The sequence below is a fragment of the Triturus cristatus genome, chromosome 4_1 (assembly GCF_964204655.1).
Source record: "Triturus cristatus chromosome 4_1, aTriCri1.1, whole genome shotgun sequence".
In the NCBI taxonomy this organism is placed as follows: domain Eukaryota; kingdom Metazoa; phylum Chordata; class Amphibia; order Caudata; family Salamandridae; genus Triturus; species Triturus cristatus.
Window position 1 is genome coordinate 620,437,840 of NC_140585.1, and position 25,970 is coordinate 620,463,809.

A 25,970-nucleotide genomic window follows, 5' to 3' on the forward strand; every position below is an offset into this window, starting at 1 on the left:
AAGAATACAGGGGGCAGATCCAGGATGTAATACTAAACTGTATTGTCTATGGGGCGCCGGGCTCAGGTTTAAGGCTTATGCGATTGTTTCCCTCCCTAAAAAGAATTCTTGGGCGCATCGGACAATTGCGTGCAGCGCTGGATGCCGCCTGTGGCCACCTCTCCGCCCCTTCGGGCATTTCCGCCGGGGGCCTGGCCTTGTCTTCAGCCCTTGCTCCTCCCATGGGGATCGGAAAAGTTTCGGAGCCCTGGAAGCCGCTTCTTCCGGGAGGTGGGGAGCTGAGGCGACTGGAGGCGGCTCCGAGGCCAGCAGGCGCAGCACACCTGAAGCCGCAGTTGCGAGGGGGAGGAAGCTCTCCTGGGTATCGCCAAGAGTCCCCCGCTCTGCAGCAGGTAACGAAGCAACCGCCACCATTTCATGGGAGGGGTGGGTGGTCCTCTCAGCCCGAGAGAAGGCACCGGCATGACAGTGCCGTTCCTGCCTCCCCGTGCACCTCTCTCGCGTGAGTGCTACCGACCGTCACACCTTTCGTCTCTTTCCCTCCGCCCCCATATGACTGCTGTCACGCACAACTTCCCGAAGGGACTGAACTTTTCTAGCCTTTGATAAAACACAGGGTGGGCAGCGTTATCGGCGCGTCGGTGAAGTGAGCACGGATAGTCGTTCTCCCTCTGTTTCAAATCCTTCTGCTTGCCGAGGGCTGGCGGCCAGGGGATGTCGCTTCCCGTGACATTTAGCGAATTTGTGCCGTAAAGTTAATATTCTAAATGTAATACCCGGTTTGTGCCGGTTTCGGTTCTCTGCTGGGGGAGGGAGAGTGGCGCTTCTGCCCCTCCTGGCACCGCTCCTGTTGACTAATCCTTTTGTTTTCATTCCCTTTTCTCTCTCTCTCAGGGTGTTTGCTCTGGAAGGAGCGCAGCCGCTGCTGCAGGGTTGCCTTATCTGTGGAACGGAGCCGCTGCTACCCTCTGCCCGCGACCCGCCGACAGCAGAGCTGGGGAGACGCGGCCTGCTTCGCCCCCATCCTTGGCAGCCGCATCGCTGCTCACCAGACCATAACGCTTTCCGAAGATCGCTACACTGCCTCGTCACCATTAGCATATATAACCTGCCTAGGAGTGTCCACAGAACCCAACTTCCCCCGTGCTGAATAAATCCTCTCTACTTTAATGCTGAACTCTCAGACCTTGAATATCCTGTAACCCCCACACATGCTGCGGCACCAATTCCATTTTTCCACCCTCTACATTACGCTGGATAAGTAATCACCCCCAACCATCTCAACCTAATATCTGCCCCTTTTAACTACTACTAACTTTACTCCTATCTCACACCAAACCACTACATTTCCAGACTTCTGACCCCCCCCTACTGTTGCTGCACACCTAGCAGAAAGCACTGGGTGTCATATCACTACCACGCTTCAATAGTACTCAATTACTCTCACGCCACAGGCCACTCGCTACCTATCTGACCAGTGCCAACAAATCCCTGAACTGAATCTCTACACTACTGCACCTCCACTCTCACCAGGCCGCTCTTTTTGGGCCACCCCTGCCCCTTTGGAGCAGCATGGCAACTGGAGGCTACAGGGCCCCTCCAGCCACCTCCACCACTACTGACTTTCTTGAGGAATGGAAGGCCAAAAGGGAGAAGATGCGTGCCCGGCTCTATGGAGAGGTCCCAGGTAGTGTGCTCTCTGCCCCCATAGGAGGGACTGGAGGCCCAGAGAGTGGCGTTAAGCCCCCAGTGGTAGTTGTCAACAATGAGTTAAACAACAACAACAGCTCTAGTAACTTGGCGGCCATGCCAGACCGAACTGGCGGAGCGAATTGCATCTCAGTAAACACCACTTCCTCTTTGGCAAAATCATCTTCATCTCCCTCCCTGAGGAAACCCGAGGAAGAGCAGCCTGTACCACTTGCAGCACCTTCTACTGCCGTCTCCCACGTCCCTGGAGGACGAGTCGCCCCTGAGCCAGCACTTAAGAAAGCACCGGAGAAGGTTCTGTCTGCAGCACTACAGCCGCAGGAAGATGCATTGGAGGGGAATGGTGCTGCAGAGGAGGCCAGCAAGGACACCTCAACCAAGGCCAAGGAGAAGGCAAAGAGCTTCGGCCCCAGCGCAAGGAAAGGAAAGGGCCAAATTGAGAAGAGGAAGATGAGAGAGAAGAGGAGGTCCACAGGTGTTGTCAACATTCCTTCCTTGGAGGTAAGGCCTGAGCCTCTGTCTGGGAGCAGTGTGGGCTCGCATCACTGTGCTTCAGTATTTGTCATGATGTCTCTCTGTATAATCGTTCAAACCTCATTTTTATGTGATATATGTGGCCTTGGATGCAAAATGTTCTTTAATGACTTAGAGTGACTTTATTTGCTTCAGCTTGTACTGCAGAGCCAAATACTTATTGGTGGTGTGTTACTATGTGGAACAATACGAACCTGTGCACAGTCGAGGCTGATGTGGAACAGTGCCCACCAATCATATGCATCAACTGTAAGGTTGAGACTGAAATGGTAGATGGGCCAGGGTACCAGGAGAGTGCTTATCCCGAAGGTTTCTGGTGATGAGCTACCCTTCGAACTTTTGTGAGGCAACACTTTTGATGTGTCACAAAACAAGTAATTTTGATTTCTTTGAATCAATGTGATCACTATGGCCCATGGTGTGTTATTTGTTTTTGTGTGTGAGCACCAACAGATAGCGCACTCGGTCTAGTTCTGTAAAATTGTAAACCCTGTCTTACTGAGGCTTCTAAAGTTTACATTGAACCAGTTCTCCACATAATTGTATTTTAGAAATTACACATTTACCAGCTGGCCTTTAGATACCTGTTAAGAAAGCACATTCCAGGGCCGAAAATAAACAGCCTAGAACTGATGGGTGAAGATACTTTATTTGGCCCAATGGGTTATTGTGGAAGTGGTACATAATGATGATTGATCAATTAGAACAAAACAATGTGACAGTGCAGTAGCTAACATGGGACAGCGATCTTGATCATTTTTAGCTTGTCCTTACCTTTTCATTCAAGCTTAGTAAATCAGATTAAAGCTGCCCTAAAAAGAGGATTCTGGCCGATACTGTGAGGTCACCTCTTCTCTGCACGATGTAACTGATGAGTCTCTAAGTATACCAGCAATGCCAAAAGTGTTATTTCAAAAATGTAGTCCTTGATAAGTGCCAAGGGAAATATTACCCCAAACTTGTTTGTTTAAATTTTAGTTACTTTCTTGGTGGGTGTTGAAAGTTTCCGAAAGCTTCTTGACTATAAGTGTCTTTTAATATTAACAGTAATAGAAAGGAAACAGCCAGTACTACAGAGAGAAGTGTTGGTCACTGTGACCAGTGATACTGTTATTCTAAAATATACCTGCATATTTGGCTAAAGCTCCGCCTCCTCCACCCTTTGGCCCACTGGACACCTGGTCCTGATTTCTTGGTAGAACTCTTATCTGGCAGTTTTTTTCATTTATAACTATTCAATAGTAGCTGTAAATGGGAAAAGTAGGACATGTATTGAATCACACGAGAAAGTTTGGATGTGACAAAAAGAAATCACTGCAATGACATTACTTAACTTTTGTACTTATAATAAGAGACATTCCTTGAAATCCTGGCAACCTCTCTGAAGACTCAGTGCCTGTTCAGAATCATGGCTTTTCTGATGTGTAATATGATAAGGGCATTTAGCCTCTATTAAAAAAAAGTCAGATACAAATTATAGGACTATTTGTTCTGTACCACCTCTCGTGCGTTCTTGGCAAAAACTTCACCTCGTTGGATTGGTGCTATTGTTGAAGATACACTGGTAAATGCTTTTAACTTCGCAGGCTTGATACATTGTAAAATCAAACCACTGGGCAATGCATACTTCCTAAAAGATGCACACCCTACATTTTCTGATTTAGAGAAAGACATTGAAGGCTAAGTCTTGAAAAGGGAACCAAGCGCAACCGGCAGAATGCAGCAACCTTCATTTATTGATGTGTCTGGTAAATCTGCACGGTCTGGGTGGAGTGTCACATCTATGTGTATGCAAACCTGAAATGGCTACCAACCTACAAGCTCGCTTTGTGACTGATTTACTAACACATACATCAATTGTTAATATATTTTTTAACCCCTAGTGTTTTTTTTTTTTTTTTTTTTTTTTTAGCTCTACCTCAGCCAACACTTTTTTTGTTTTTAATATAATGTATGTACAATGCGTACCAGGGATTTTAGCCAGTTCTGTTCACCCATTGGTATGCAGTATTGTTGGTTGCTTCCACCCACCACAGCATTAGGGGCACAGGGACAACTCATTGAAGCCATTGGCTTACCTGACTGAGTGACAGCATTCATCTTTTACACAATGTGTCTGGTACTAATGTTGCATTGTGTGCTTTTAATCAGTGTTGTCTTTTAGACCATACTTGGATTGATTGGGTGAGGGAATCGCAGTTTCTCCAGCACTGCTTCCAGGCCGCTTGTGTGTCTAGTGTGTCTGTATATAAAAATGTAAGCATTAGCAAAGTCGGAAGGTTGAGTCAATGGCAGAACTGTTGGTGTTGCCAGTGCTTGTTTCGTGTGCATGTAGTAAATGGCAATTGCAGGCCCACCCATGTACCCTAGGTAGTGTGAAGTTCTGCTCCTTTGTTCTAATAGGTGCAGCCAACTCGAACAGTGCCACTTTTTTTTCAAGGTGAAACACTATTATCGAGGCGAAAGTAGCGTTTTACAGTGACAAGTGAAATGCATGTAAATAATGCCTACATCTGTTGCTGACATATCTGCTTACATGTAGCAGGATATATATTCGAACTGACGTTCCATGGTCTCTTAAACACGGGTGCATTCGCATTTTAGCCTCTTGCGTGTAGGCAGTTACGCCCACACCAGGCCTCTCGTCTTTTCTTTTCCTGGCCTCCTTCGTCCTCTGTTCTCTCGTTTCCTTCGTTGTGTGACCAGAGAAGCATTCTGAATATCTTGTGACCAAAAGGATATACGAGTCGTTTCTCCCCAGTTATATTACTATGACCTCAGATAATTGATACGTTCTATTATTGCTTCTCTGGACATCTGTTTTGTTATGAAAACAATAACAAATACTTGAAATGAATAGCACTGGTGCATTCAACATGTCTGCACCTGTGATCAGCATACTAACGTTGCAAGTCAAAACGAACAAGACTTTTTGATATCTGAAAGACTATATTCGCATTCACCCCTAAGGTTGTCATCATGCTTTACAAAAAAGTGCGGGCGGCGCAGTGCTCATAGGAGAAAACATTGTGAACAATAACCTTTGACTCGGGAATGGCACCTGTTTCCACACAGTTCAAACGTTCAATCCAAATAATGTTCCTTCTTGTAATTAATTATATGAAGAACAATCCCAGAGTTAGTGTCGACTTTTCAATCCAAAATATAAGTCAAATAGTCTCTCCTCATGACAGATCAACACTGGTCTAACACCCCCCCCCCCCCTCTAAAGTCTCTTCCCCCCATACTGGCTACATTAACCAGTCTGCGTGGAAGACTCTGGTGGGAATCGGGTGACGTTTTCCGGTTTCTGTTGCGATCCGTGGCCGAGACGCGGGACGCAGCTTTGAGGATTGACATTGACATTGAATGAGTGGTCCTTCTGGGCCCGTGAACCCTTGGAGTGAACCTGGGCTGGGCAACCTGAACCTGGCTCATGAATGTATCCAGTTGGAGGCATGAAACCAGACGGCTGATCTGCCCCCAGGAAAGCCATTTGAGTTTGATTATGGGCTGTCACCAACTCTGGGATTGACGTTCATGTAATAGATTACAAAAAAGAACAATATTTGGATTGAACTGTGTGAAAGCGGGGTACATCCCCGAGATGTACATATGTTTCATACTTCACTGTTCAGACAATGTATCCACCTACGAGCACTGCGTCGAACGCACTCTTTTTGGAAAGCGCAAAAACGTTAGAATGAATAAGAATATAATATTTTGCGTAAGAAAGGGACGTGTTACTTTTGATTTACAACATTAAATAATATGCCGGTCATAGGTGCAAACACATGGAATACCGGTATGCTTAGACAAGACCCACAGAACTTCTGTTCTAATTTACATGCCATGCCTTCCAGGTTGGGCAAAAGGGTTTTCCCCGTGTACTTTACGAAACCTGCAGCAGGAAATGGTGCACGTGCACGTCTGACATCCAGTAATGTGAAGTGGACACAACGTGACATGTATTTGTTTTTACAACTTCTGTGTGCCGTATTGGAGTCGGAAGTGGTCCCAGAGTGAGGACTGCGGCCTGCGCCGGCCCCTAGTTTCGGTTGTCCGGACAGAGGAGCCAGCCCCCTGCGTCGTGGCAGGCTTGGGCATTCCTACTTTAATCTTTACGCCTTCCTGCTGCAGTTTGAGCACGGTTCGCTGGCCAGCCGGCACACCCCCCCTATCTTATAATGACAACAGCAGGGAGTCATTAATACTTAATTAGCACCCACGGTGGAATGTACTGACCCCCGCGGCCCAGTGGGTTTGGAGAATGTGAATTTTAACTTCGAGTGGAGGCCGAACTGCAAGCTCCGCGAGACGGCAGGGATCTGACGTACCCGTAAGTCGAAAGCCCGCCTCCTCTCATGGGCAGGAAGGACCTCTGTGTGCCAGGTGTCTTACAGATAGGCCTTTAAAGCTGCACTACCGTTTTTAATAAAATATTTTATTGGCATTTACACAGATGCAGCTCAGACAGGGTAACTGCCATTATTTGCATTGCAAGTCAACATAAAATGATAAGGTATGATCAGGTCGCCAATATGTATACATTCTTCCTGCCATTGTTTTATGGTCAATTAACGTAGTTAATCTTGAGGAAAAGAAATGGAGGCCTTGACATTGTAATTGTCAATTGTGTAGCGGACGAGTGTCCCTTGTGCATTGCTCGCTTGTAGTAGCTGCCAGGTTTCCCCGGTCCATGCCGGATGTGCTGCTCCAGGCCGGGTTTTCTTTGAATTCTTTGACTTGAATGTAGTATCTGACCTGTAGGGTCTGCAAGGCGAAGGCGATGATGGCTTGGAAGGTGCACGTGTCCAGTGTGTCCTATATGGCAACCGTTTGACGCTGTGCTTAAGGTCCACAGGTGTGCTCTGGTCACGCCGCACTGACCTTGGCCGGGGTGGCAAGAGTGTGGTTGCACAGGAATGCTTTTTTGTGTGGAAGAGTGTGCTTAGCCACTCCAATGTCTCAGAACATCACTGGCTAACTTCATACGCGAAGCCTGTTGTAATGAAGTATGCTTTATTTACACATAAAGAACTGATACAAGTTGCTATCACTCTGTTTAAAAAAAAAAAAAAAAAAGTAGGCATTCAATAAACAGAACTTTATTTTACAAATATCAAGAGGCTGCAGTCAGAGATGAATGAGCTAGTAATTAAGTTCAATTTTTTTTCCCGAAAAACGTTCTTGGTGCCAGTGACATAACCATTTCAAGTTGATCTATACCTTCTTTTAGACCTCCTGAACTTGAGACACTTTACCTCTGACCTTTGCTTTTGCAAGGTTTCATGAGGGTAACTTGCATGGCTCCAGTCGCCACTTATTCAGCAAGGATCGCCAGAGTAATTGCTAGATGTCTGTACATATCCGAAGAATTTAGTGCTTGCTTGCATAGAGGCCTGTTTTACCCCTTGCTCCTTGCAATGAGATTAAGATATTAACTCCACCCTGTCTGTAGTCTACCCAGGAGACAGATGGCTTTCTTTAATCTTGAATATCAAAGTGTAACACCAGAATATTAAGTCTCTCTAAAAACCGTGTGCATCTGTTCTATGGGAGGCAGATGTAGGCTTCCCAGATTCTCTCAGCCACTGTGACTGGAGCCTTAGTAATTCTCTGCAAATGTGTACCTTTTTTTATTTTCTTGAAGTGACTTCCACTCTCAGATCTTGAGCAGCAAAGTCATTTATATCATGCGACAGATCTCACCAGCTCCTGCCTTAAGGGATCAGATCCATCCCTCAGTTTACACAGATCTTGCAGATGCTCTTCATACATAGAGCTGTATTAAGATATGTAGATTTTACAGAATTGGGTGTGCATTGCTTCTTACAGATACATCTCAAACCCTGCATTTTTTATTTTTTTTATTGGCTTCGTCATAAAACAGACATTCGAACGCACAGTTGTTCCATATTTGACATCCATTGACGTAATGATTTACATGCTCCAAAATAAAATCCAGGCATTTCAAAATGCCCTACAATGCAGCACCCTCTATGTAGAAAAGTCCCAGCAACCGCAGGGTGACTCCGTAGTACTACAGACCAGTGGTTCATGGGAGGCCCATGTCCCAATATCCAACTCGATCATGAATGGCATGTCATTATTTGTGAATACATTCTATTTCTGTATTTACCTCACCTGTAATGAGGCCTCTCAAACCCTGCATTTATATACCTTGAATGCCCAGCATCTAGACCATAAATTCCATTGACTCACGGCTGCACATTACTTCTTTGGACAGCATTATGTCAGTGGATCAGCGTTTGTTCTGGCTACAGAGATATTACAAATCCGCGCCTTTGGCTGTAAAGCTGTCGGCTGGACCTCAGATTGCACAGACTAGAGCAGTGGCTCTTAGCCTGTGATCCGGTGACCCCTGTGGGTCTGCGCCTGTTGTACAAAATTAAATAATATAAAGTATACACAAATAAGCAACCAACATTGAAAATGTAAAAACTTTCTCTATATTTGATTGTGAATTGCACAGAATATTTCAGTATTTGAGCATTTAATTGTGTATACTTATATTTGTGTATTGTTTTGAGTTCCAAATCGTATAAATTGCTTAGGCCGGTGGTCCCAGGTTTCTAATAATGACTTAGTGGGGGTCCCCGGCTTCCAGTAATTAGCCAGTGGGGATCCCCAGAAGTCAAAAGCTTAAGAACAGCTGGACTGCAGCACTACATTTTTGACCTAATCTTGCCTTTAAATGTTCAGTTGTTTCTCCTCTGAAGAGAGTACTAGCACATGATTTTGTTTCCAGTGTACACCATGTAAATATCTCACACACTCACTGAGACCTATTTATAATATTGCACATTTTGTGAAAAGCGGAGTACGTGGAGATGTCGGCACAGAACCTAGGAGTGACTCTTGTGTGTACTGCAGTACGATTGGGGTTATTTATCACCAACATGGGAATTTCATGTGAAGTATAGTATTGGGCAAATTTGCTGAACTATGGGTAGACAAAGGCTAATCGAGTCAGGAGAAAGTGGGTAAGAAGACAGCGTAGGGCAGAAAGTATAACTGATGTCCGTCCAAGCATTAACTTTTGAATGCTATACCTGGCCCTCGCTAATCCTAAGCTCCCTTGATGCAGTGCTTTACAAAACTCTTGAAATAATGGGTAAACAGTGGTTTTCTCCACATATTATTCATTTTCGAAGTTACAAGATTGTTGCAAACAATCACGTGTATAAGTTGATTAGCTTCCCCATTCTGCCTACATAAAAGCTGTGATTAATATTTAACTTATTTTAGGATCTGTATCCGTATATTATTGTCCATCTGATTGTTGATGTAAGTTTTGGTGGAGGTTGGAACGAGCTGTAAGGCAGAAGCTAACTATACGTGTTCGATTTGGAGCAGATTGATGCTTTATCAAAATAATGAAATGTTAATGTAAAAAAAAGTCACTTTGCAGCACGAGCTGCATCGTTCCAATGTTCATAGCTTTTAAAGACGTGGGTGTGTTGGAGACGAGGTTAAATGTCCTCACCTGTGTCATGTTTCCAGTTTGCGGGAAATTGTGGAATCTCAGATCGAAACAGGCATTGGTAACACCAGTAAGTCTCAACTTAATTTGCCGATTTATGTAAACCCACACATTCACAAATGTATTTACATGTGCTGCATGCACAAATGCTGTTTATTACATTAAATCCTGTCGGGTGGCCTGGCCTGTGCTGGAAAAAGGGAAAAAGTATTGTTCTCTGTATGGAATGCATATAGGAAATAAGTAATTGAATGTGACAAGCAGCGCGATGATTGAGTGTACAATTCCAATGCCCTGGTCCCTCATGCATTTCTTTGGAGCATTTCCTTGAAGGTAGAAAGCAAATAGGCACTAGCTTGAGGTCGGAGAGTGTTACTCCGCTGGATGACGCCAACTCCCACTTTAAAGAATTTGTAACACTACATTTTGCTGACAGATGCGTTGTCAATTGATAGCAAAAAAGGATTGCTTTCTGTAAAAAGTGCATGTGTGATGATTCAGTGTTCTTTTGGGTGGAGGGACAGCCCATTCTGCTTATATATAAGCTATTGGTAACAGTAGGTCTTGGAGACAGCTATGCTGTCAGGCAAGACCTAAAACACGAGCATTAGCAAAGCCAATATATTTCACTCTTGAGACCTAGTGGCTTTACTACTGGTTTTTAGCCATTATGTTCTCGGGGAGTGATACTGATGGCGCTAATTGGGTGGGGAAGGCAAAACAAGGGGTAGGGAGGAGGAGAAGCAGTTGGTGACAGTAGGAAGGCGCAGCTAGGAGAAGGAAGGAGCACAGGCTGGGTATGAGGAGGAGAAGCAACGAGTGACCGATGGAGAGGAGGTGGGATGAAGCAACATGGATGGCAGGCGTGGGAAGGAGAATTAATGAAAGAATAAAATTTGTATAGCGCACAAATACTCCAAAGGATAGCAGCAAACGAGTAACAAAGCGTGTGGGGGAGAAACACAAAGGTGAGAAAGCAATGGGAGCAGGACACAAGTGAGCGCACTATGGAGGGAGGGCTTGGAGAAGCTCACAGGCAACTGAGCAAAGTGAAGGAGGTGAGGATTACACGATGGAGACAGCTGGAAAATGGAGGTGCACTCGTGGAGTGCTTAATCAAAAAGAAAGCAAATGTAGTTGAGAAGCAAGTAGTGGAAGGATAGACACCAGGCAGTCAAGAGTTGGTGTAGTGGCTATGCTCCATGGTGCAGACAATAAAAAAGATTGACAAGCTGGGGCATGAATAAGAGGTAGGCAAGTGAGAGTGACGGGAATGTCAACTAATAGTATGTAATGGGTGGGCTGAAGGAGGACTTGGCATGGTAGTTCGGGGTGGAGTGTTCCAATTAGAGCAGGGTCAAGGCTGATTTGCATATGGCTGGGACCTAACTGAGGTGCCATGGTGGGCGAAAAATGATGGATTGGGATGCGGCCTGGGCAATTGCCAGTGGCTGAGATTAAATAAAGCATTCAATCAATCACCTTGTTGACACATTACCAAATAACATTCCTTTAAAGCCAGACCTGCTGGCATTGACAGTGCTTGTTGTTCCAGTTTTCAACTTTGTAGACCCTCGCTCTGCCAGTGCTGCACCTGAGTTCTTATAAGGTCGAGCCTGGCCAGCGCATGTGCTGCTCTGCAAGGCATGCTGTATTAGAGTATGCTCTTGAACCCCGCCCACTCTCCGCCCATATTGTCTTTGGCTTGTCATTGTCCTTAGTAAATGCTGGCTTCTGATTCGTCAATAGGCTTGTTAGTTCCTCCTTAGTACCGCCTTGTCTTAATTTGTAACCTCCCATGCGAGCTGGCCCTTTTTCTTCTCTTGTTACACAGTATGTCTTAGTTCGTAAGCAGTATTTTCTTTAATGAGTTTCTCCTACTGCAGGCAAGAAATGCATTCCTGCAACATTCAGTGCGCCATGCGCTTTCTCACTTTCCAAGCAGCCCGGTACAATGGCGACCGCTGCTTTAAAATGAAATCGGTCTCCCATTTACAAGAGTATGAGCTATTGGCATTGTAAATGACAATACCTTTTATTTATGTGTTAATTATCAAAACAGATAAATAAAAGGCATTGTCATTTGCAATGCCAATAGCTTAAACTCTCGCAAATGCGAGACCTATTGCATTGCAAATGCGAGACCTATTGCATTGCAAATGATTTTTTTTTTTTAAAGGAATGGTTTGAGTATTGCAGCCTTTATTTTTCCAGAAAGACTGTTTACTCCTGACCACCCTTCCCCCATAAATCAGTGCAGCAATACTTCGGGCTTCTGACATAATCTCCCTTTGTGAAAGTAGTGGACAATGTGAATAGAAACCTTTAAGAAATAGTTACAGGCTGCATTCTTTCTGTGCACTCAGAAATCTAGACACTTGAAGGTTGTTCTTTGGATTTGCAGGTCACTACTTTAAAGATATTGCGTATTTGCTGCAAAAGGATCCCTTGTTTAGAAGGGGCACTAAACAATTGTTTGCAATGGGTATGCGTTGAGCTATTTGGTGAATTTGAAGTTTGCGGCTATTTTAAACACTAGACAAGGTTAGTTTGATCCTGCTGTCATGGTTTGGCCATTCGCCGCGTTGATTCCTATACAAAGTGTGTGTCGCCCAAAATGTTTGTAATGCTTTCATCTTGATATGCTACAATTTACAGTAGACGCCACGGGAAGCACGTACTTAGTCGGACGCAGCGCGCCTTTCGGCTGGAAACGAGATGCACAAATGAATTCCGTTCCTATCCCTTAAGTAGAAGGCCCGAAACACTGCAGGATTGATTGATGCTACGATTGCAGCACGACAGCCTGTGTAAATATACTTGACAGGACTGTACACATGACTAATGATTGACCGGGATACATCATCTATGGTTAATTATCGCCTGGATACACATTAGATACAGAGTCGAGTCAAGGACCACGCCAGGTTGCTCTTACCCCCCTTGTTGTCCTGAAGAAGACCCGCATGGTCAAGGTCTCAAAATACCTCTGTACCCCAAGACGGGTCGAAACGTCGACATTTCTCTTGTTGTTAAGCCTGGTACACGCAAACCCTCAAACGTGCTACTAATTGAATTAAATTCTGTGCATGAAATACGTAAACTCATTGATGATATTTCTTAACGTGACCAGGACATGACAAACGGTGAATTATAACCGTGAACTTTGTAAAGGTTTTTAATAATTGTACTTCTGTCCTTCAAATCTACTTTTCTACACACTCACTTCTTATCACTCTTGTTCTATGCACATTCCTTTGGAGCAACCATGTGAAAAATCCTATATAATCTATGGTTTTGTAAATAAATATATGATGAATTAAGTTTTGGATGTTGCATCGCTTCATGTCTGAATGTTATATTGAATATCTTGAGCTATCCTGAATTCATTTATCATTTGGCTCTAAATTTTGAAACAACGTAATTGGATGTGATTATTGATTTTGATAATAATTGAGTTAGGACCATTGTTTTTTGTATTGATTCTACTCCCAGGTCCCTGACTTTAAGGGTAACCCCATTTTTGCGATGGCCACAATTTACAGTAGAGCGCTAGATACCAAATACCTTAGGATGTATACTTTAAACTGCTTAACAAGGAAGGAACCAAGCTGTCGGATTGTAGCAACTATTTACAAGCGCTGGGTATACCCGGGAAAAAAAATGCACATAATATACATGCATTTTTTTCGTAAATCGCTTTAATGCAGTTATACCATGAACCATCGCTCCTGTGCAGTTACGGTAAATTTCAGTATAGTGTTTAAGTTACAATTTTTATTGCATATTTTCAGTTACAATTACCTTTCATTAATTACCCTCATGCTGATGGACATATCCGACTTCCGGAAATCAATGTGTTATATGATCTAATTCGCTGTCATCCAGATATTCTGTACCCATCAGCACTCCTATATGCATATTCACCCTCCCCCCCCCCCCCCCCCTCCCTCTCCCCTCACTACATGCCCATTTGGTGAAAGTCGCTCTCCATCTCGCAAAGCTGGGACCAACTCTCGATTTCCAGTGCAGGGTGATTTCTCTTTTGGCCATAACTAGCCCTAAATCGCAAAATTTGCTCGTAATTTTTGTACGCGGAGTGTGGGGAAACCATAGCAGCAAACAAACTCCCAGTTCTACCTCCAGGTTCTGCCTTGTCACCTGGTTTAAGCAATCAATAACCTCGTCCCAGTAGCGACTTAGTGACCCACAGGACCAGAACATGTGTTTGAAGTCAGCCCCCTCCTTCCCACACCGAGGGCATTGCGGTGTAGGGCCCCCGAAATACTGAAATAATTTAGCTGGCGTCAAGTATGCCCTATGCAAGGTGAAGTACTGCACCAATTGAAGCCGGGCATTATGTGTGCTCTTCCAGGCCCGTCTCTGTAGCTTGGGCCACGTCAGTGCAGGGATAGGTTTCCCAATATCCATTTCCCATTTGTCCTTTAGAGCGTTCAAAGGGGCTAGGTGTTCCGTCGTCAGGCTCCGGTATAGGCACGTAATGGCCTTAATTGTGCCCGCTGCCATGACCACATATTGACATCCTGCAGCCGTCTGGGGTTCCGATAGTCCCGCTATCCAGTGCTTCTGGAGACCTGCCACCAGGGCTGCGTGGAGTAGATAGTCTCCCCTCGGGATCCCAAAGGAGTCCCGTAGCCCCTGGAATGGCTGAAGCACTCCATTTAGGTACAGGTCCCCCACCATCTGTACCCCGAGGTCTTCCCAGTTAGCCAATCCCGACCAATCCCCTCCATGCGGGAGGGCCGTGCACATGCCTAATGGGATCTCTGGGGCGTAAGGGTGAGCAATGCCGGCCTTCCGTAGGCTTCGGTTCCAACACAGCCGGAGCGTTCGCTCTTCAAGAGTTAATTGTGACAAATCGAGTCGTTGCTGTAAGACAATAAAGGAAAGCACATGGCGCGGGATCAGTCGGCCCTGTGGGCCTTCCGGGCCTCTAAACTCCCTAGCCACCGCCAGCGTGAGCCATTGTAACTGGGCAGCCAGATAATACCACTCGAAGTCGGGTACTGCCAGCGCACCCTCAGCTCTGTGCCGTCGTAGGGTGGCCAGCGCCACCCGCCTCCTGCCAGTTCCCCAGATAAAGCCCGTAACCATGGCCGTGAGCTTGCTGAATAGCGACGCCGGTACCCAAATAGGGAGTGTACGGAAAAAATACAACAGGCGTGGGAGCGCCACCCTCCCCGCCACCGAGAGCGAAAGGGTGCTCCAGAATCCGATACTGCCAACCAAAGCCCCTGATTTTCAGTATAGTGTTTAAGTTAACAGGAATTTCCTGGTATTAATTATGGTAACTTAAGTTAGTAGCAACATCGCTGTGACCAGCCTTGTTGAAAACAGAGTTTTTGATCATTATAGAAAAATACATCTAATTCCGTTAGACTGTACTTGAAGCACTGAACAGGCTGACATCTGAAGGACATCCAGCCAGGCAATAATATTGATGGAGTTAGTGAAATTATCTGAAAATGAAATAATAGTTAAATATTTTAAAATAGTGATCCACTGCAGCCTCAAAAGATGTCTGCCAAAATTGAATCCAGGTTATGACTGGCGACAACGTAGACCTCAATAGCTATTATTTACCTATACTTGGGTAAAGCTCCGTTTCAGAAGGGAGACTTATAAGAAAGTTGAACTGCTGTTGAAAGCGAGCCAGGTTGGTTGTTTGGATACAAACTTAAGTAGTATTGGAGAACTCTGGCAAATACAGTTCATATTTAGAAGATTGAGGTGACCAGTGAGGTACCTCAAAGTGATACATCCGCAGCAGGGAAAAATATGTTGGCTGGTCAGCTACCTTAATAAAAAAAGTTTTAGGAATTCTAAACAGATGGAGTCTTACTGGTGTTGGTTCACGTAGGTCACTGCAACATGTAGCATCAAGCTGTTTATTGCAGTACAGGTTGAATGCCACAGCTATATATAGTTGTATGGAACAGGCTCAGAGTAAAAAGGGTTAAGCAGAAGGTCATGGAAATTGTCTTCTTAAATAGTATACATTATATGTGTAGATGGGAGTGACCTAATAAAATGATCAATCACATGTTTCTATTTGTAAGGTGTGTTAAATCAATCTAATATTGAACGCTCTAAAAGTACAAATAAAACTAAATTCTGCAAGTCTACTTTCAGAAAGTACATTATCTCTTTGCTCGTCTTCCTCATCTCAGTCCTTATAAATTTAAGTTTTCCTCATCCAGCAGACAAGATTTACTTATCCTATTGCTAAAAAATACTTTGTTTAAAGAAATATATCTGTTCTCTAGCACCTGTGCTTGCCATCCAAAGGTGTTACAAATACAGATCCCTCCCTCCAGATGGCTGTTTTTTCTGTGTTGCTAGCATAACTTGGTAAATTCATGGTATGCTCTCTGGGCACTCGGTAGACCGCTTGTATGCAGGGCCACACTATGAGGTTTTTCTCTCTGGTTTGCTCACCAATGTGGTCCTCAGAATATCCCTGTCCTCATGCCTAAGATCTCTCCAGCTTTGTGTTTCTCACAGACGTTGATCCCACCTGGTATCTTTCCAGTTCTTCCTATGACAAGGAATTAGGTTGGCACATTCTGTACGTGCAAGGGTTATTTCTTGTTGTTGTGGTCAGTAGAATGGTGTTTTAATAGAGAGATGTCCGCCTCTTCGTTCTGCTTTTCGAGCCTGCTTGAGGGACTTTTACTATGCGTTTACTGTTATCTGCGAACTCTTTAATGTCTCACTTTCGTCTGAGTGGTGGTCATGAACTTTTAGCTTCATCAGCTTATCAAGTATTCGCCTCTAGTCTCCTTTATTTCTTGTGTGATTTAATCCTTCAAAGTCACAATGATACAGACCGTCTTCTGTGTTGTTTCTTTTTTCTGTAGCGGGTCTATTCTGCTTTGGTGCATGCTCACTCTGTCTGGACTGGGGTGACGGAGATGGATGAGGAAATTTTGCCTGATTTAGTTACCAGTAATGTTATTTTCATCTTCAAAGTCAATTGTAATTACATATGGTATGTAGCATGGCAGATATGTTTACACCATGATTTCCCCCTTAGAGTAAAATGTCCATTCATCATAAAAGAGCATAGCTGCTTTAAATTGTAGATACTGCTGCGAGCGTGCAAGTGTCTCACATGGTGTTTGTTGGTTGTCAAGAAGCTGAAGGGTTCCCCATGCCATTTAAAAATAATTTTCTATGTCTTTTTGTCACTAGACGTTTTTAATTCACCAGCAAGCGAGTTTGTGGTGGTCTTTTTTTAATTAAGATTAAAAATTGGTCATTTGAACGTCTATCATAACATGAAACCAAGCCTTCCAGCTATCCCTTTACCTTATGCTCTGAATAGTGACAAGTAGTGTTATGTTAGAAAATTGTGACGCCAGTTGCTCTCCTTTGTTTACACCTATAAACAGATATGGTCCGGTACGGCCTACCGCCCCCTCCTCCCTTCTTTTGTGACAGACATCAATACAATCAATTTGTTTGGAATAGGGGGTCGTTGACCCCCGATCGTATTTATTAACAAACACACATATTTGCACACAAATATATAATTAGGCAGAAATGAAATGATAAGACAGGATTCGGTACATTTGATTCATTCCTAGCTTTAACCAAGTTCTAATACATAATGTTCATATCCTAGTCTAAACATATTGCTGAGCACATTTCTGCGTATTACTTTTGGGCCTACGGCAAGGTCAACACGCTGGCCCCTCCCCCTTGAATCCAAATTGTCCCGCGCAACCTAACCAGTGTGCGCATGCGCAGGAGGCCCAGCTGACCCGGAAGTGGTTCTCTCCATATTTGTCCCGTGCCCCCCAACCAGGGTGCGCATGCGCAGGGGGCCCAGCTGACCCGGAAGTAGTTCCTCCCAGGCAACCCCCATGCGTTCAAGACTTACTCCATAAAGGGGCCATGCAGACAGCGCAGCTTACTTACGCCCGCGTGCGGGGTGGCCAACCAGCCAATGGAAAGCGTAACCCCCGTTTGTCCCCGCACCGTTGCAACCAACCGGTTGTAACTGCCCCTGGAGTCAGGTGAGAGCCACATGTCCCTCCCCTCTGGGCGCCCCATTTAATAAGGCGCCCCAAAAGATTAGTCAATTTAGTCTGTCCAACCGATGACCTTACCGCACAGGCCTGCATAGTCGACCGATTATCAGGCCCCCCCACCATAACCCAAGGTCATACTCGCCATTGAAAATTGGTCCAGCCAAGCTAACATGTCGCCCAGGAATATCTCGCTCTCCCACCTAGAGAGGTGAACCCCGTCCCGCAAATAGCAGACATCCCCTTTTATGCACCCATGAGCAATAACTCTTAATCTGGGGAGTCCTAAACCGGTCTATTTTACTCTTGATCCTCCAAACCGAGTGACTGCGAGCCCTCACTGATTCCCCTCCCTGCCACTGAACCCTTTGGCAGCATGTGCAACCGCACAATAATCACACCTGGGCAGCGCCTGGCCAGCCATGCTGACTCTACCAGCACTGATCCACTTAGGATCCTCCGATTTAGGTGCACTAAGTTGTTACCCCCAAGATGTGACATGATAGCGTTTGGTGGTCGGGTGAACTTGTCGAAACGTCACCCCCCGTGCCCCACAAGGAGTCCCCGCAACCTAATCGCTTTCCGCGCGCTGCCCCATTTCCTGCAATAAAAGTTACTTAGACAGGAGACATACGAATGGCCGCAGATATACGCATGACACTCCACCTTGGCGTCCAGACAAAATGACTTTCTTCGCGGTTGTATCTTCTTCTTGGTGAGGTGTCGCTGTCTCTTCCTGCGTGACAGGCCGAGGGAACTTATGAGCTTTTCCGTTGATCGCCCAACAGCCTTGACTCCGCTGCTTACCATTGCCGTCCTGGACCCACCGGTCCCCTTGCCGGCCCACATCTCGCAGAACTCGCGGTGTGGAGCGCTTCCTCATGCAGCAGTCATGGATCCAGTCATGCATAAATGAGAATGAAAACAGATGATTAGTGTTGTCTTTTGGTAAAATTACAGCCTGATAGTATGCGTGACACCAAACCAATAAGCAAGATATCATATGTACCCAATGCACTATAAATGCACACACTTGCCCAGGCCCTGAGCGGTAGGTAGAGTGCATCGCAGGAAACGAGTGCAGAGATACCGCGTGACAAACAATAAGCCTCTAGTTCTTGATCTGGCATCTAGGGTTGACCGGTAGCGAGTGCCACCATACCAATATCCCATGGATCAGTGTGCTGGCACCTGGGCACAGAGCGTTTGTATAACCATAACCTAGCAGTATGCATACCTACCGGTAGAGCACATGGGTGCACCGGTACCATGTTAACCAACGGCCAATATTGCTGCCCCCTCCGTGCGACCTAACAGGTTTCTAAATTATAGGTGTCGTTGCAATGGGTGTCTGAGCTTTTTGGGCCGTCCCCCACTTTGTATGTGTAATTGCACCGGCGTGCTTCAGTACTCAATAATGCGGGACAGCAAGGCATGGGACGTACAGATATTACATCCCATGTGGTGGCATCTCTCACTTGTATTTTGTAAAGCGGCCCAACTGAATTGTAACCACCCACGCCGCATCCCTACTTGCATTCCCTGTGAAACGGCCAAAGCACCTTTTTCAAGCGTGATGTCACAAGCCATCAGGGGAGGGCCAACCTTTGGCACCTAGTTTCCTATTCTGAAAATCAAGTAATGTGCCGAACCCTGAAATCAGACCTTTCAATGAGGCCTAGCATAGCCCCAAGTACAACAACATAGGACTGTCCGCTGAGAGTGCTTAGCATAGCACCAGTTGTATTAAAGGACGTGCTCAGTTAAAGTTTTGTATGACTACAGCTCATGGAATGCCAGAATCTGTGCATAGTGCTGCTAAACATTTAGGCCCATCTGGGAAACCAGAATTCAACAATTGCGTCAAAAATGCATTCTCTCTGAAGCGTAACATCAACATGATAAAGTGATGGATCTAATCCTATCACTGTGTTTGTAATCACATGAAATACAGCTAAGACACAGACCAGAGAATTTCTTCGTGGTAGGAAGTGTGATGGCTGGCTGAATGTGGGCTTCTCGCACCAGGCGGCGCGAGATTTAGTCACGGCTGCCTCACTTGAGCAACCATCTAAACTTATTGCTTATCATAATTATTGATTGCTACCCAACTCAATGGTACTCATTTTATCCATCTCTGAATGAGACACGGCTAGATGTGCTCACAGGGATCTAAAACTGTGGCCATGAGGTCAGACACAGGACACTATCGTGGCCCCACTCTACCATTCGCAACACTTATGGCACCCTTTGTTGTACACGCTGAACAAATCGAATTGGTATGCAAAGTGGGAGCACTCAGCATAGAGCCAGTTCAATAACATGAGGAACGGTGGACCCTAGAGAAAACACTTGTGGTAAACCAGGTGAAAACCTTACGTCCACTATGTGATGCATGCGAATGCGTAGGTGCCATAACCGGTTTCACAAGAGAGTTCACCCATGTAGGAAGGAGGCGTAGGCAAGTGCTCTTACCGCGCCAGTTGAAGCTCTTTTACACGTTTAAATTATTAACATCAGGCTTTCGTTTAATTGAAAAGCTACACTTATAAGCTGCTCGAAATCCTTCTTACAATCTTGGAAAGATACCTTATTTTCTAAAAACGGTGTGGAGTAAATATGCGGCGTTTTCACTGTTACTGTGAGTGTTGATACAAATACTGTACACATTGCCTCTGATAGACTAGACTGCTCAGGCCAAGCTACCTAGAGGGTGAGCCGGGGTTATCTTAACAGTGCATTCCCCTTACCCTGACTATAATCAAGGGTCCCTACTTGGACAGTGGTACCTACCCTGCCAACCAGGCACCCCCAGATCTAACATCGGCCAGTCAGCTGAGCAAGACTCTCCTTGCGTAGATAGCTTAATACACGAAAATATATAGTCTAGGAAGATGCAAAAGGCCCTGACATTTATGACAAAAAAGGCACAAGTGACCAGAAAATCAGGCCAGAATAACAAAGAGTGGAAAAAGCATCAATAGCACCATTGTTGGGGAAACCTAATGCACCTCCAGTTGTTCTGCCTAATATGAGGCCTATTTCTCTCTTGCTCTATCGAATTAAGATACTAAAGCAACACATACATCAAATGCTGTCCTTTCTGGATCAAAAACAGTTTATTTGTTTGACTCTAGCAGGCTTTCGACCAACTCATAGCACCGAGACAGCATGGCTGTCGGTATTAATGACCCACGTATATTGGCAGACAGAGCCACGTCTGTAGCACCTGCGCTGTTAGACCTTCGTGACTCATTTGACATAGTGTAACAAGCTAATCGTCTCTCCAGATTGGATAAACTGTGGTTTGCGGTAAGCCAATGAAGTGGTGCTAGTCCTACCCGTAGAAAAAGTACCAAACAGTCTATCAACCCCCATACTTTTTAGACTATACGTCCATAGAACCAGGGATTTCCTAAGGATCAGCGTTAAGCCCAACATTCTTTTACATCTAAGTTCAACCTTTGGCACAACTAATCTGATAATTTAATCTCAGTTTCATTAATTATGCTGGTGACAGGCAGTTGGCTATAGCCAAGGATAAGCAGGGCCCCAACTCTTGCAAAGTCGTCCATCAGTGTATGTCTGTGCTATCCTCCAGGCCTAGAGATTACACCTATATATTCAACTCTGACCAGACAGTGGTTCTCTAGGTAGATCATTCCACAACACGCAGCCAGCTATGAATTGTCTTCTGGCCACCCTCTGGGACCCATCAAATGTGTCCAGAAAAATGCACGACAACCACATAGCAAGTGATGCCACCATCATGCAGCCATAATACATGGGGCAGGCAAAATTGTTCCCAGGCTAGTGCGAGACCCAAGAGGCTGAGTTAAGAGACAGACATGTGCTCTGAAATTTCCGAAAGCCGCGTGCCCTATGCCCTGCAAGGAAAACCTGCCCCACTGTTGCGCCTCCATATAGCGCTCCATACCACACTTCCGCTGTTTCATAGGCACTTAGTAAGGGTGGACACTAACTACAACTGTTGTAAATCCTGCTCTCGCAAGACATGAGACCTGACGACGTTTGATAGCTAAGGGGTTGTATACCATAAAAAAGAAACGCGATTCCCATGCTGCACCTTAATAATTAGCGGATTAACAAGTCTTTCCGGCTGCTATGAATATGCGACCTTTGCGCAGGTAACGCGCATCTTGTGCTAATTCAGGATATGGAGAAATATACGCAAAGACCAAGTATGAAAAAAAGTGGTTACATGCACACACAGTTATTATATATCCGACCCAGCGACATTGAAAACTATGTCACTACCTGCCCGTGAGCATTTCGATGCGCACCGATTCCCCATATTATGTGTTTTGCTACCTTTCCTGGCAAAACCCGACCGAGTCATCCGGACATTGAAACTAAAATTACCTCGACGTTTGTACTTTATGAATCCAATTGCTAACGCCTCAAACACCAACGCCACTTGTAGTGAGGACATTCGTGATTCAAAATAGCAGCTGTTGGGGGGCCTGGCTCGCCCAGCCCATTTCGGGGCCTCGGCATCCAGCAACAATACCTTCCTATCATTTTCGATGTTGACTTGGTCAAAGCAGCCCGCTAAAATGCACGATTGAAAAAACTGAACATCACGGAGACAAAGCCCACCAATACAAGCAACACGAGGAAAATTATCCCTTTTCCGCAGAAGGCATAAAGCAGTCAGTACAGTTTCTACGAATTCAGCATTATTTGTATACCGCTAGCTGGACCCGAGCGCTATACAGGTTATGACTTTAACTAAATGAAGCATTTTCAAACCCACTGTTGCCACCACACAGCTGTTCACCCCCTACTTAACTGTGCCATCCTAGCCGAGGCTGCGTGCGGGAGTGGCCCCTTTGCCACGATCCATCCCGGGTGCAGGATCTTCTCCCGGGCAGTAAAACGGGTCCTTGATCAACATGCCGGTCACGACCCGCGCGGCATAATACTGGACCACCACTCTCCTTGCCGACTCAGAGTCCACATCCGACCAATGAACGCCGCTACTCCGCTCCCGCCAATAAAGCAGCTGACTCCGAGACGTTTGCAGCACCCCTCCTTGCACCATGACACCGATCCGTGCTCCGGTCCTGCTTTCAATCCAGTTGCTGATTGTCCTCCTGTCCCACGCCGCCACAGACATGCAAGCAATAAAAAGAAAAAACGTTAAAGGTCCTCCCGAGGGAGGAGGCACACGCGTCTGGTGTGCTGCCGAGGGGAGCGGAGAGCAAAGAGACTGCTCTTCGCGCTCCCCCCGGCTTTATACTAAAGCACATCCACCAGTTGGAACTGGTTCTTGCTGAGGGGATCACCCGCGCCCCGGAAGTGATCCGATCACTTCCGGGGCGCGGTGGAGCCTCCCATGACCCGGAAGCGATCCGATCGCAGCCAATGCGGGGGCCAACAAAACGGGAAACGATACGAGGGCCAGGCCGACCACCATAATGGCGGCGGGGCCGATGCTGGCCCCGCCTTCCTCTTTGCCTCGGAGTATGTTTGGCACTGCATATGGTGAGATGTTTTGAATAGTATGCAAAAGTGCATGACTTTTATTCAGTGGGACAAACGCATATGTGTGCTAATAGTGAACGATCATGTAATGTAATAAAAGCGTTTAAATATGGCCACTGTAAATATTTACAAGCAACTGCACATGTTTTTAGGCATTTGTTGTGATACATTTTTTTACCTACCTTTTTCATACTTGGGTTTATTGTACTGCTCTGTTGCTTCACTGTTTAAAATACCTGAGAGTGGTGTGTGTATATATAGCTTATCTTAATTGTACCTCCTGTAGTTTTGGATAAATGGAGGACCAAGTCCTCAGTTCTTTGTGGAAGAGGGAATGGTATGTGTTGCACTGCATGCCGATAGGCTTAAGGCACACTGACTAGTGCACAGATGAAAAGTGGTTAATGAAACTTTACACAGAAGTAAACTCTGGCTACCATGTGTACAGGGGCTTCGCGTGCCACAATCACCCCACCCATAACATATAGAGTAGTGGATGTTGCTTCTGCTGCTGTTTCCTTATTCATGTGGCAGCATCAGCACCTTATTGGAAATAGGGACTCAGCTGCAGGCTTGATCTAAAGTCCTTTTGTGGAGTCGCACATGTTATTGTTTAAGAAAGAGGTAACCCTGCTCATCGACCGACCTCCTCTACACTCACAAATACACCCTTTCACTGCGAATAAATAAGCAGTTCATGCGCTTGACCTTTTCTGCTCACTGCTGCTGATAGAACATGTGACCCTAATGCTCCTCCCATCCCGAGTTTACCCTTTGCTCCCAATAATGATACCTGAGGGACCCAAGTACAAGTGGAAAAGACTCTAAAAGGTGCATGAGACCCTAGAAGAAGAGACATAGCAATGTCCCAGAGGACCATGACAAGCAGACTGAGAGATGGAGCTCTGAGTGGTCTCTCTGGTAGGGTAGGATGCGTTATTAGTCGTGAAGATAGGTGTGTCACTCATCAGGTCCAGCAGTCAAAGATCCATTTTATTTACTGTTTCCAAGAGTTAGGAGTCTAATCCGAACACTTCATGTCTGGTGTGAGTTATCGAAAAAGGTCCTATAAATTCAAAAGGTATGTTTGGCATTGCTTCAACATTTAAGGTTTGTGTGAGTATTGGGTTTGTTTTAGTTTTCTATTACTATAACTCAGCAATGCTGCTTGTTTGCACTTGTGCCTTTGTATAATTTTCAGCTCGTTCCATAAAGAAAAAGTTGTCTGACTTTTCACAAAATATAATGAAATCGTCGCATGAAGGTTAATGCCTCGTGCTTTGTTTTGTTGAAATATGTTTCATTACATTAATGTACGAGTTTGGTTATATATGGTTCACTTAATGCTGTACAGCTTGGAGACCCCACTAGTTGGTAATATTTTTGTAATAAAGAAATGTTGTGGCCCTTATTAAATAGCAAAAGTAAGGAACGGCGCAACATGAGGCTGGTAAATTCTCACGTAAAGATGTAGCACGTTGAAATATTCAATTGACTGCTTACGATTGGAGGAATTGTGTAGAAAGCAAAACCCAGTGGTGAAATCACACTTGGTGATAAGATTCTAATAGGAGCTGAAAAACATTAGCGTTAACGCCTGTCCTATGAGGGAAAAAAACGTGGTTAAATATTCAAATAGGGCATATCAATACAACAGCCTTCTGATTATGGATCTCCTTTAAAGGGAAGTGATGAGAAATCAGCACAGGTAGGGGACTGCACCAAGGCCCCCTGGTGGTTGTCGGAAACCCACAGCCTGCATTATGGGCCACCCTCAACAGACCAGACCAATAATTGTTCTGAGACAACCATATTTTGCATTTGATGAAAACCGTCTCACATTGTATTTCTTACACAACAGATTTTGATGAAAAACATTTTAAATTATTACCACGCGTTTGACATACTTTTTACACTTTTAGATGGAATAGAGTCGGAGAACTGCTATACTTTAGAATCACCTAACCAACATTGTTGGAGTCATGTTTGGCCACCCTTCTGTCCCTCAGAGCACTGGCGAATTGACTTGGAATCCCGATTGCAAGCCTCTGGGTCCCGAGATCCGTTCTTTGCAAGGCAAACTGTGCCTGCTCCCTCAAAAAAGAAGAATCGTTGCCAGTAAGTCAACTAAACTCTGAAACATCCATGCCAGAGCAACCCACCCCCTTTGCATCCATCAGGAGTTGGGCCTGTGTGGCCGGGTCTTGGTTCCTTGTGCAAGCTCCGACTCCCAGCAATCCCAGGGCAGTGAAATAGGCTACCCGGAGGGTCAAGGACGATTGCAGAAGCGCATGTCCCTTGCCCTGCTTTACAGACTATATACTTCTGCCCCTACTTGTTCAAAGATTTAAAGATAACGGTATACTGAATTTGCCTGCCTTCTTGTTCGAGTAGCCATGGCGTATACCCGCTTTGTGGCCAAAGGTTACTCCGTCCCTGCAACAAATACTACAAATCATAACAATATAGTTAAAAGAAACAAAAGCTGGAAAAACTATCAACCATGCCTGATAAAAATTACCCACTTGTCTCCCCTCAATCGTCAATCCAGGGACAGGTTGACGGGTTAAAGAAGCTTGTATCCAGTGGAAGCAAGGTGTGTTCACTGTCATCAGGGCCTCAGAAAACCAGGAAGCAATGTGGTTATTTGAAAGCCC

General features: G+C 45.3%; 1 protein-coding gene across 3 annotated transcripts in view; it reads left to right on the forward strand.

Moving 5' to 3' along the window:
* The first annotated feature begins 205 nt into the window (after window positions 1-205).
* The window catches only part of PAWR (pro-apoptotic WT1 regulator), a 358,133-nt gene continuing 332,368 nt past the window's right edge, over window positions 206-25,970 (forward strand). Inside the window, exons 1-2 of one of the 3 annotated variants that reach the window (XM_085652993.1) lie at window positions 206-392; window positions 895-2,211. In XM_085652993.1, the coding sequence (XP_085509119.1) occupies window positions 1,573-2,211 (639 nt within the window). In that variant the 5' untranslated portion in view covers window positions 206-392; window positions 895-1,572. Of the gene's footprint in view, window positions 503-554; window positions 770-894; window positions 2,212-25,970 lie in introns of those variants that run through there. The other 2 variants (XM_085652995.1, XM_085652994.1) reach the window with 2 other exon arrangements.